The sequence below is a fragment of the Erinaceus europaeus genome, chromosome 18 (genome assembly GCF_950295315.1).
Source record: "Erinaceus europaeus chromosome 18, mEriEur2.1, whole genome shotgun sequence".
In the NCBI taxonomy this organism is placed as follows: Eukaryota; Metazoa; Chordata; class Mammalia; order Eulipotyphla; family Erinaceidae; genus Erinaceus; species Erinaceus europaeus.
The window spans coordinates 20,802,231-20,815,522 of NC_080179.1; the positions used below are offsets into that span (position 1 = coordinate 20,802,231).

General features: G+C 38.8%; 1 protein-coding gene across 1 annotated transcript in view; it reads right to left on the bottom strand.

Annotated features, from left to right (window-relative positions):
• Positions 1-13,292, bottom strand: part of MYO3B (myosin IIIB) — a 508,363-nt gene that overhangs the window by 220,235 nt on the left and 274,836 nt on the right. The window contains exon 24 of the mRNA XM_060177727.1: positions 11,679-11,884. Within this exon, the coding sequence (XP_060033710.1) occupies positions 11,679-11,884 (206 nt within the window). The remainder of the gene's footprint in view (positions 1-11,678; positions 11,885-13,292) is intronic.

Below are 13,292 nucleotides of genomic sequence, written 5' to 3' on the forward strand. Positions count from 1 at the left end.
ATTAGCTCTCTCACCTATTTCCATTCAGACTTCTTCCTGATTAATTGAAAGACCATTTTTCTTCATGTGACCCCAGGCCCCAGACCCCAGTGATAATCCTGGAGGTAAAAAAAAAAAAAAAAGGTTCTAGATGCTGCTATGATTCCATCCTGACCTCCCTGGGCCGATGACCTCACCAATGCTTCCTGGAACCTCACCTTTCCAGAGCCTACCTCACTAGAGAAAGATAGAAACAGGTTGGGGGTATAGATCAACCTGCCAATGCCCATGTTCAGCAGAGAAGCAATTACAGAAGTCAGAAACTCCCATCTTCTGCTCTCCAAAAAGAATTTTGGTCCATACTCCCAGAGGGATAAACAGTAGTGGGAACTGTACAGAATTATACCAGTTATCTTACAATGCTGTAAATCAATATTAAATTACTAATAAAACATAAGAATAAAAAATAATAATTATGTGGACCAGTCTAGAGGGGAAAAAAAGATGTAGGTACATACATAAAGGCAGAGGTGTATTTATAAATGGCTTACTAGGGCACAATTCTCATCAGAACACACTGATTTTTCACAGACGTTAAGAAACAAGTGTGTCCACAATCCTTGGCACTCACGTGGCTTCTCTGTATCTGTTGTACATCCCGCTATTACTTGGAAGCTGGCTATAGTCAGTGAATGGATTCCCCCCGCCCCCCCCCCCTTCTCTCTAACACACACCCACACCACACCCCACCACACCACACCCCACCCCACCACACCACATCACATCAGAACAAATCCCGGGGCCCGGGCGGGTTAAGCGCACGTGGTGCAAAGCGCAAGGACCGGCGTAACGATCCCGGTTCAAGCCCCCAGCTCCCCCCACCTACAGGGGAGTTGCTTCACAGAAGCAGGTGAAGCAGGTCTGCAGGTGTTTGTCTTTCTCTCCCCATCTGCCTTCGCCTCCTCCCTCCATTTCTCTCTGTCCTATCCAACAACTAACGACATCAACAACAACAATAATAACCACAACAAGGCTACAACAACAAGGGTAACAAAAGTGGGGGAAATGGCCTCCAGGAGCAGTGAGCTGAGCCCCAGTAATAACCCTGGAGGCAAAAAAAAAACAAAAAACAAATCTTCCCTAATAAATGTATTTTCTTCAAAAGAGCACCCCTCCCTATAGTTCCTTTCCATTCTTAAGAATATTTTATTGCCACAAACATTTTGGGGACTCATTTTTTAATTCAACATCTGAGCTTCCATTTTAAAATTAGCCTGAGGGACTGAGAAGGTAGAATAATGGTTATGCAGAAGACTTTTATGCTTGAACCTCTTAAGATCCAGGTTCAATCCCTGACACCACCATAAGCCAAAGCTGAGCAGTGTTTAGTAAATACATATACACACAGAGATAAAATAAAATTAGTCTGAGTTGGTAAATTTCATTGTATATTTGTGTTAATCTTTAGAAATCACCAAGTTCAATTCAGAGCCAAATCTAATAGAAAGGCAATCAGTCTGGCTACTTCTATAAGCTAAGTATAATAATAGTGTGCTTAGTTCTGAAAAGTTGTGAAAACGTTTTCTATAAAACAGAACTGCTAGAATAAATATATGACTTCTGAAACTCTTGGGAAGATCACTTCCACACTCCATAAACATGAAAAAGTGATATGCAGTATATTAAGTCACACCTCTAGACTCAAGCTTTCTATGCATTTTTTCTGCCACTGCCAGAGAATTCTGCAAGTTTGCCAGCGCTTCATTTATCTCATTTTAACCACAAAAGGAAGATACAGGAAAAAAATGGAAACATTAAATCATGGAAAGGGAAGATGTAAAGAAGATTCACAGTGTTATTTACATTAAGCAGATCTCAGTGCCAGGATTAACATACACAAAATCCCTTATAAAAGAGTTACCTTTCCAAGTTGGAAATTTCCTTCTTCATAACATGCAAAGCTATAATGTTCTGGATCAGGAGAGTAAAGATCCTCCCAAAACAAAACTGGCTAGGAAATATATTAAAAAAAAAAAAAAAAAGATGATGTGCCCTGAATAACATTTTTTACATTTTTGCATTTATCTTGTTTCTTAATTTATTCATTCATATTTTAAACAGGTGATGCACTTAATGAGAGACTGATAAAGTTGGTGGATCAAACACATACACTGGCTTTTTCCTCCTTCTTGAAAACTCAAAATGACAACAAAGTGATTTTTTAAAAAGGTATAAATATTACTTGAAGACAAAGAGAGAATAATAAAAGAAGATGATCACAGTAAGACTTTTGATAATAGGAAATCAGATGGAAAAATGGTAACATATTTACCAAACCTGAGAAAGCTGAATTTTAAGCCACAGTGGGGAATGGTGAGAAGTAACTCCATATAGAGCAAAGAGTTAGGCCCAGGAACATTTTAAAGTGTGAGTGAAAAAGTAACTTATATAGATTTTTTTTTTTCTGGGAAAAGTAAGGGGAATTTTATTAGTAATTATAGCACTGCTATCTCTTAAGACACCTATGTTAATATTAAGTTCCTATGATTTATTTTTATAATTTTTATTAGTTATTTAATAATAATTGATGAGTGTGGTACAAGAGGGATACAATTCTATACAATTCCCACCACCAGAGCTCCATATCCCTCCCCTCCACTGGAAGTTTCCCTGTTCTTTATCCCTCTGGGAGTATGAAGCAAAGATCTTTATGGTGGGAGGTCTGGCTTCTGTAATTGCTTCTCTGCTGGTCATGGGCGTTGACACGTCAAACCATCCACCCAACCTATCTCTATCTTTTCCTAGAGGGGTAGGGCTCTGGAGAGGTGGGGTTCCAGGACACATTGGTGAGGTCATCTGCCTATGAAAGTGAGATTGTGTCATGGTAACACCTGCAACTTGGGTCTGAAAAGCATTAAGATACAAAGCAGAACACAATGTTTAATAATCAGGAACCTAAAGGTAAAAGTAGAGCAGATGAAATGTGGGGTCTTCGTGTTGGAAGGAGCTAGGAAGTCTATTTTAGGTATATTTCAAGGGGCCTATGACTTTACTAATTTTTGACTAAGTCCGACAGCTAACATGCTGGTAGGCTAGGAGTATTTTCTGGGAAGATGGTGTCAGAGTTGAGAATAGGACTAGGAAGCTGGAAAGGGCAGAGAGAAGCTCCCAAATACGAGGAAATTATATAAATACCATTAACTATAAACCCCCTTGATCTATTTATATTAAATAGAAATTTTTAATGTTAAGTAACAGTCATTCTCTCCAGATTTTCCTCCCTAGCCATATGTGTGGTTTTTTTTTGGAAGGATTTTTGTATAGATGTGGTTCAAACTTGACAACTAAGCAAAAGTACCCATCAAAACTTAAGTTAGCTCTGTAGTAAACTACACATAGTTCTTATTCCAAAGTTCACATAATTTTCATTGCCAGTAAAAAAAAAAAAAATCAGCTGTTTAAGAAAATTCTCAATTAAATGCCTTCTCTGAAGTAGATGATAATTACATCGGTTAGGGTAGACCTTTCTATACTGTTAAAACAAGGATGGTCAAAACAAGGAGAACAATGCTAAACTGTTTAACCTGTTCATCTTCTCCCTCCTTTTTATTGAATCCATCTGGCCATGGTTTAAGTGGGACTGACTTCAGCTCCTGGCACTTGACACATGACCCTATTGGCACTTGCCCTGAACACCTTTATTGGTTTAAAATGGGAATGTGGGAGGCTGGGTGGTCATGCACATGCTACCATATGTGAGGACCCAGGTTCAATCTCAGGTCTCTGCCTGTAGTAGGGAAGCTTCATGGGCTCAAGGCGTCCTCCCACGCCTGTCCCTCTCCCTCCCCCCCCCTTCCTTCTTTCCTCTCTTTTTGCTTCTGTGTTTCTCTCCACCTCCCACCCTCTATCAAAAAAGAAAAGGAAAAATAGAGCCATGCAGACAGCAAGCACCAGAGACAACTGGTGCTCCACCCAAGAAAAAATATCCAAGCTGGAAGACCCAGAGTTCCTTGTGAGGTTACTCTCTGGAATTTACTGGCTGCTGATACTGCTCAGACCATAGGATGCTTCCTATAGGAGTTTCCAGGGAATGCCTTTGTATGTGAGGAAGGCCTGTGTGACTGAAAAGAAATTCAAAAGAGGGAAAAGAAAAATGAATAAAAGGGAAAGAGACAATAACTTGATAGAATTGCTTGATGATCCACTTTTATAGGACATTGCCCAAATGAAGTATATGTGTGTTGTGGTTTATGTAAGGTGTTCTAAGTGCTTTCCCCCTTCAGGTACAAGAACTGAGAGAGAAGAGGCTGGGCAAAGAACTCCCTGTGTCCTATTGATCTTATCTCTTTTTGTATCCCCAAGAAAATCAACAAGTGTTACAGAGATAAAGAAAGTGAATTAGTTTAAAAGAGTTTAATCACTCTTTTAATATATCTAACTGTAATAACAGCATTTTCTCATCTAAGGCATTGGCTTCTTACTGACTTATCATTTCTCATCCTTCTTCATAAAGAACTACTTATGCCAAGTGGAGAGAGAGTGTGGTGTTTAAACCACATAAAGGCTTTTATGCCTGAAGCTTCAGGGTCCCAGTTTAGTCCCTGGCACCACCATAAGCCAGAGCAGAACAATGCTCTATAAAAATAAATAAATACATTAATTAATTAAAAGTAAATGTGTATGCCTTACCTGAAATCTTATGCTCTGACAATCTAGGTTTTATTCCACAATGTAACCTAATCTTAGCAGAGTCAGTTCCATATACCTTCATGTACTTCAAAGAGTCAGTAAGAAGGTGATGATAAGAGATAGTGATGACTAAGGGAATGTGAGTCTGATTTAATTCCATAAATGTTTTCAGCCATCGGATTTGTTTCTGGTAGTGAGCTGGTCAGTAGAGATATAGAAAACTCACTGAAAAATACCTCTTCTTACCAGGCAGTTAATACCAAGGAATTTCTACCACAGTGTAGTGAGTGGGAGTCAATGAGAGTATCACAGGCATGATAATGCCCACTCAAAGTCCTAGAAATGAAGAGGGGTTATTCTGATTAAGACTGAGGACTTAAAAATGAAAATTCAGGCAACATAGTATAAGCAAAAACATAAACGCAAAGGATAACATAGAGCATTTATTCAGTTCCAAGTAGTTAGATTTTTATTCAAATGTGAGCTGAAAGGTGAGAAGGTAAGAGAGAAGGAACTAGAAAGGTAGGCAAAAGTCACAGCAGAAGAACCCACCCATCACTAGGAAGAAGAGCTGAAATCCATTTAGAAGAAGTATATATGTTCATTTTAAGTGAAGATTTTGATCAAGAAGGCAACATGCTTAGATAGGAATTTTAGATGCTACACACTGTAATGGCTCTTTAGAGATCTTAATAGGTGAGAAGTCCATTTAGGAAGCTGTGTCAAAAGGGTGGATAAAGAAACTTTAAAAGGCCTAGAATAGACACAGATCAATGGGAGAGAGAAGATTCAGAAATAACACCCTTACATTTATAGTCAGTTGATTTTTAACAAGGATGCCAATAATTTATCGGGGAAAAATTATGCTGGGAAGAAAATGGTGAGGGTGGGGATAAAGACCCTTGGTGATGGGAGCAGTGAGAAACTATACTCCTAATGGGAAAAAGAAGAAAAAAAGGCACAGAGAAATGTTACCCATATACCAACAACTGTACTTATTATAAACCATTAATACCCGCCCCCCAAAAAAAAGTCTCAAAAGCTATCCCTTTCCTCCAGCACAAACAAACAAATAAAAACGTGATGTTTTATATCTAAATAATATTTAAAATCCTACAGTATTTTTCACACCAAAGATTCAAACTCATCCTGTTTGGGGACATAGTATCTGTGTAAACAGTAAACTGTTGAATAAGTTTCTAGGAAAAGATTTTAAACTCACATTTTCAGGAAACTTGATGAGATTTATATGCTTTAATTGTATCTAAGTACTCTAATCTCACAGATAATAATTCAGTTTAAATGTTATTTACTGATATAATAAATCATTGAATTTATCTCCATCTCTATTTTTGTTCTCATAAAACCTAAAGATTTTGTTAAAATCTAACTGCTTTTGTTCAAAAGCATAGTGATCTACTAATAACCAGATACAGATATTATTAATATACCAACTTGGACTGATCTAGCTCTTATCAAACACTCCAAATAGTGAATCTGAACTTTAGTCTGGGGCATAATTGTTATGTAAAAGACTTTCATGCCTGAGGCTCTGAGGTCCCAGGTTCAATCCCCAGAACCACCATAAACCAGAGTTGAGCAGTGCCCTGGTCTTTCTCTCTTCCTCTCTTTATCCCTCATATATATAGAGAGAGTTAATTAATCACAAAAGAAAGAAGAAGAGGGCCAGGTGGTGGCATACCTGGTTGGGTGCGCACGTTATAATTGCGCAAGGACTGGAATTTGAGACCCTGGTCCCCACCTGTAGGGAGAAAGCTTTGCAAGCAGTGAAGCAGTGTTACAGGTGTCTCTTTGTCTCTCTCCCTCTTGATTTTTAAGTAAATAAATAAAAAGATTTTTAAAAAGAAGAAATTTGAACTTCATAACCAGGAAAATATCACAGTGGCAGTGTTGGACTTGCGATCATGATACCTTGAGTTTAATACTGTGTTCTCTCTGTCTCTGTGTTTCTAAGCCACTCTTTCTTTCTCTCTCCTTTATTCCCTATCTTTATTTCCATGTTATTAAAAAAATAAATAAACATTTAAACAAAAAGAAACTTGAACCTCACTAAATAAACAAAGAAAAGACTAAGAACTATCTATGAACAGAAAAATGAACTAAGACTCCTCGTCCCTATCTACAAAAATGAATTTTAAATAGACCACAGATCTAAAAGTAGGAGTTACAAACAGACACAGATCAAAGGAACAGGACTGAGGTTCCAAGAACAAATCCACATATATATGGGTACTTCATTCACGACACTTAAGAATATGTAATGAAGAAAGGAAAGTTTCTTCAGTAAAACGTTCTGGGAAAACTAGTTCTATGTGTCAAAAGAAAAAATGTAGACTATTATCTTATGCCATAATGACTTATTACCAGGGAAATGTAAATCAAAAGCACAATAAGACGTGTAGCCCTAGAAATAATAGTCAGTCCACATCTGTGAAGTTGGGAGAACTACTGCAGTTTCCAGTGGAGGGAATGGGGACACAGAACTCTGGCAGTGGGGAGGGTGTGGAATTATACCCCTCTTATCCCATAAATTTGTAAATCAATATTAAATCACTAATTTAAAAAAAGATTAAAGGCAAGTTCTATCCTCAGACAAAATATCTGAAAGAAATTAATTATTATGGATATTATAAAAAACATTAATAGTATTACAGGCAGACAAGTTTTATAGATAAATGAGAAAAAAAAAAGTTGCTCATTCTGAGAATCAAATGTCATTCAGAACTGCCTCCTACCCCGTCTGCAGGGAGAAGAGAATCAGGAGCAGCAGATCAGTGCTGCAAGTGTCTCACCTTACTTCCTTCTCTTTCCTTCCCTTTTTTCTTTCTTTCTTCCTTTCTTTATTCCTTCCTTCCTTCCTTCCTTCCTCTCTCTCTCTCTATATTTTTTCTTTCTTTCTTTTCTTTCTTTTCTTTCTCTCTTTCTTTCTTTCTGTCTTTCTCTTTCTCCCTCCCTCTGTCTCTCACCCTCTATTAAAAAAAAAAAAATACATCTACTAGGAATGGTGGAGTCATGTGGGCAGAGTCCCAGAGAAAAGCATGTTGGTAAACAAACAAACAAACAAACAAGCCCTGCCTCCTGTCTCTTAAAAAATAATTATACCCGGACTTTCATTGTAAGCTCTTTCATGTATTTATTTATAGTCTACCTGATTAAATAAATGTTTTTGGACACATACACAAACAACATCACCTCATACCTCTGAAAATGGTCCCTGTCACAAAGACTAGAAAAACAAGTGATGACAAGACAGTGGAGAAAAGAAAAAAGGAACCTTCCTATATCCTACATGGTTAGTAGGGATAGATAGATAGATAGATATATAGGCCAACCTCTTTAAAAGTCAGTAGGGAAGTTTCTCAAGGTGATACATATAAACTTACCATATGATCCAGCCACTCTGTTCATAAGTATCTACCTCACAATAAAAATACAAAAGGATACATGCAGTCCAGCATGAACTGCAGCATCATTTACAGTAGTCAAGATAGAAAAACAACCCAAGTGCCCAAAAGCTAATGAGTTGGTAAAGAAGATGCGGTCTACATACACAAGGGAATACTAATCTATAAGAACGGGTGAAGTCTTGCCATCTGTTACAACATGGAAAGAGTTGGAAGGTACTATTTTAGGCAGAAATAAGTCAGAAGGAGTAGAGAACTGGAAATATCACATGATCTCACTTGTGTGAGATAGAAAGAAACAAAGAAAAGGGACAGACACAACCAATCCAAAATCAACACTTGGATTCAGAAGGCAGAACTCAAGTTTGGGGAAGGGGTGGATCACAAGGGAAGAGGGCAAACTTGCTTAATTGATGGTGGCAGAAGAATTTCAGCATTTTGGAGACGAATGTGTTGTGACTTCTTACTTTTGAGGGTTGTGACAAAGCACTCCTAAAATCTATGTAATGATGTAAAGGAATATTATAAGACTTCAGATCTCGGGGCCAGGCGGTAGTGCAGTAGGTTAAGCACACATGGCGCAAAGCACAAGGACCAGCGTAAGGATCCAGGTTTGAGTCCCCAACTCCCCACCTGGGGGCGGGGGGCGTCACTTCATGGGCAGTGAAAGAGGTCTGCAGGTATCTATCTTTCTCTCCCCCTTTCTGTCTTCCCCATCTCTCTCAATTTCTCTCTGCTCTATCCAACAACAACAACAACAATAATAATAACAACATCAAAGGCAACAAAAGGGAAAAAATAGCCTCCAGGAGCAGTGCAGGATAAGTAGTGCAGACACTGAGCCTAGTGATAACCCTGGAGGCAAAAAGAAAAAGGAGGAGAAGAAGGATTCAGATCTCTTTACTAGACTGCACTATGAAGACAAGTGTTGGTTTTTTTTTTTTTAAGTTTTTTTAAATTTATTTTTTATATTTTTTTATTTATTTTCCCTTTTGTTGCCCTTGTTTTTTTATTGTTGTTGTAGTTGTTATTGTTGTTGTTGTTGCTGTCATTGTTGTTGGATAGGACAGAGAGAAATGGAGAGAGAAAGATAGACACCTGCAGACCTGCTTTACCGCCTGTGAAGGGAACCCCCTGCAGGTGGGGAGCTGGGGGCTGGAACCGGAATCCTTACTCCAGTCCTTGCACTTTGTACCACGTAGGCTTAACCAAGACAATGAGTGTTAACAGTCATATTTCCTGGGATTTCCTTTAACATTTTGACTTCTAAGAGTTTTCTGCTAGATGTATAACACTACCTGGTGGCTTTTTTTTTTTTTTTTAATGCCTGTTTAAAACCAGATTACTTTCATTCCACCTGGTTCAGCTGATGAAAAGCTGTTGGAACCAACCATTTCTGGAAAAGGTTTCATGAATGGAGATCAGAAAAAAGCAGCTCTGAGTTACTTTGCCAGAAAACTCAAGGATGATAGGGTAAGGAAGCATTTTAGGTTTGGCTAAGTCCACAGATTTGGCTGATTTGAAGTGACTTATGGTAGTTTTCCCTCATTCTGGAACTCAACAACAAAGTAATCAAGAACATTGCCTTTCAGGGGTGCAGGACAGGACTTCAGTCCTGAATGCCAAGGGGAAAAAAAAAAGGTAGAATAACATTAAACATTTGACCTGCATTCTTAAATATTTATCTTTTATTTACCTTCACCTGATAGACCCTGAGTGGCTCTGTTCACTGTCTTTAATAGTCTGACCTGTGTATTTTCCTCCTTAATGTTTACCAAACAGCACTCCTGAACAGGAAGGTAAGAGGCACACCCATTTGTGGAATAACATCAAGGGAGAGAACTGCAAACTCATCAGTTTTGTTGTTAAATTGTTCAAAAGGATCAAAATACCAATTACCTTGCTGGCTCAGAAATCTTTAACACTCTCAGAGTTACTGACATTTTGAGACTCTTGTTCATACTAGCCTAATGGTTTCCTGATTACCAACAAAGAAGTCAATCTACTTAGCATTTGACCTGCTTTCTTAAATATTTTAATGTATTCAATAGTTGTGGCTAAAATACTTGACTAGTCACATCTGTGTGCTAAAACCATCTTTCTCCCCTTGTCCTACCTCCAAATTTAAGTGAGAAAAAGAGACTAAAAAATATTTTTCTTTCTATTTTCTTTCCTTCTTCTCCTTCTCCTGCTTTTTTTTTTTTTTTTTTTTAAGTCTCTGGACTTTTAATTTGAGAAGCCCTATTTTTTGTAAAGAATTTATTTTGTCCCACTGGTTAACATTTTGGCTCTTCCCAAATGGACCCATAGAACAATCACTTAATTTCTGTGCTTCAATTTCTTTATCTGCAAAATGAAAACACTAACAGTCTAGTTTACAGGACTGCTCTATAGATCAACTGAGAAGAGACATTTGGAAAATGTTAACTGCATTATAAGTGTTAGCTATCATAACATCATGACAGATCATAGGTGAGAAGTGGATGTCCTAGTACATTCATATTTTGATCTATTTTAAGGGTTTACTTTTACTACACTAATTAAATATCAGTTAAATTTATCTTATTAAATCATATGGGAAATTCGCAAACATAAGGACATAGAACATATCTTTAAAAAAAAATCTATGAACAGAATTGAGAGGTAGCTTACCCAGCAGAGTGAGTGTCTTATGATGTACAAGGCCTCAGATTCGAGTTCTGCCAGCACATGGGAGCAACACCACAATACCATGGGAAGCTCCATGGATATAGAACACTGCTATGGTCTATCTCTCTCTCCATCTCTCTCTATATATATCTTAAATTTAAAATGGAAAACTTGTCCCAAGAGCAGTGACAAAACATATGCACAAGTCCCAGCACCCCATAAGTAAATAAATAAATACCTGTGGAAATTTTTTTATTTGCTTCACTATGAATACACTGCTCCTGGAGGCCATTTTTTTCATTTTGTTGCCCTTGTTATAGTTGTTAGTTATTGTTGTTATAGCTGTTGTTGTTGGATAGGAGAGAGAGAAATCGAGAGAGGAGGGGAAGACAGAGAGGAGAAGAGAAAGACACCCAGACCTGCTTCACCACTTGTGAAGCAACCCTCCTGCAGGTGGGGAGCCGGGGGCTTACAGCCATTGCTCTTTGCGCATGTGCGCTTAACCAATGCGCGCTTAACTCTGCGGTATTGCCCAACGCCCCTGAAATTTTCTAGTGTGATCAGAAGGGAGCTTAATCTGTCTTCTATATCATGATAATTTGGTTGGAGCTGAGTAAAAATGCAACATTTAAGTATGCAAATTGCACATGTTGCAATGTGCAAGAACCTCGGCTCAGAGCCCCTGGTTACCACCTGCAAGGGGAAAGCTTTGCCAGTGGTGAAGCAGTGTTGCAGGTGTCTCTCTTCCTCTCTATCTCTCTCTCTTCCCTCTAGCTTTCTGGCGGTCTCTATCCAATAAATAAAGATTTTTTTAAGTATGTAAATGATAGTGGATGATCGACAAAATAAAAAGTATGTAAATGATAGTGGATGACCGAGAAGGCCAAGGCAAAGCCTATATGGTACGGAGTATATAGCCCAAGATGGTAGCCTGACCTTTTCACAAACTCTTCAAAGAGGATGCGGTGAGAATATCCCTGCTGGCGGATACTGATAGTCTCCAGGATCCCTGTGGATCGAAGCTGGGCCAGCACTCTGTCTCTGGAAAACTTCAGGGCCTCTCGATGATCATTAGGTTTGATGCAGCGTACAAAGTGGGGCTGGCCCACCACCATCTTGGAGAGCAAATCCATCAGAGAATACTGTGAGATAAGGGGGAAACGCACATGAAGTGAGGTTATTATGAACATCGCAGATAATTAAAATATTGGGGGTCGGGTGGTGGCACACTGGGTTAAGCACATATAGTACAAAGCGCAAGGGTCTGTGCAAGGATCCTGGTTTCAGCCCCAGGCTACCCACCTGCAAGGGGGTTCCTTTATAAGCAGTGAAGCAGGTCTGCAAGTGTCTATCTTTCTCTCCCCTTCTCTGTCTTCGTAAGGGTCCCGATTCGAGCCCCCGGCTCCCCACCTGCAGAAGGATTGCTTCACAAGTGGTGAAACAGGTCTGCAAGTGTCTTCTTTCTCTGCCCCTCTCTGTCTTCTCCTCCTCTCTCCATTTCTCTCTATCCTATCTAACAATGACATCAATAACAACAACAATAGAAACTACAACAACAATAAAAAAAACAAGGGCAATAAAAGGGAAAATAAATATAAAAAAATTTTTTAAAAGATCAGCAGAGGACTCAAGAGTTGTTGATTTTAAGAAAAGAAAAACAAAACAAAACAGGGGCCGGGCGGTGGTGCACCTGGTTGAGCGCACATATTATAGTGCGCAAGGACCCAGGTTCGAGCCCCCGGTTCCCACCTGCAGGGGGAAAGTTTCACAAGTGGTGAAGCAGGGCTGCAGGTGTCTCTCTCCCTCTCTGTCTCCTCCTTCCTTCTCTATTTCTGGCTGTCTCTATCTAATAAGTAAATAAAGATAATTAAAAAAAAAAAGACCTTTGTGAAGTTAAACAAGAAACTAACAACAGGAAATGGTAATGTAAATTCTGACAGGTACTTCCACCCGAATACTGACAATGAATTTGGGTACTCACAATGAATCAAAAGCCAGACTTTTCCAGATTCTAAGGGTTCTAAAGTTGAAGTACTAACTGGCCCCTCCCTGAAAAGTGGATATTTAACATAATGGCTTCAAATGGTTTAATTAGGGTGGGGGTAGATAGCATAATATTTATGCAAAGAAACTTTCTTGCCTGAGGCTTTGAAGTGCCAGGTTCACTCCTCACTACCACCATAAGCCAGAACTCAACAGTACTCTGGTAAAAAAAAAAAAAAAAAAAAAAAAAGCAAATAGCTGCATAAATGGCTCCGTCTTTAGTTGTTGTTGTTGCCTTTCTTGGCTTTATGTTGTGCTGGTGATCAAACCCAGGGTCTCTTTCATGCAAGACTTGTGTTTTACTACTGAGCCACCTTGCTGACCCCCAAAAGTAAACATTTAAATTACAGGTACATGGATCAACAATGGTAGAGAATGTTCCATCCTCTGAAGGGAGGCTGAACAATATACTCTATGCTACACCTGAGGAAGATGGGTCCTGATATTGGGGCAGCTTGGAATGTTCCTACTTATGACCACAGAATGTGAGCTCAGACCTACAGGGAT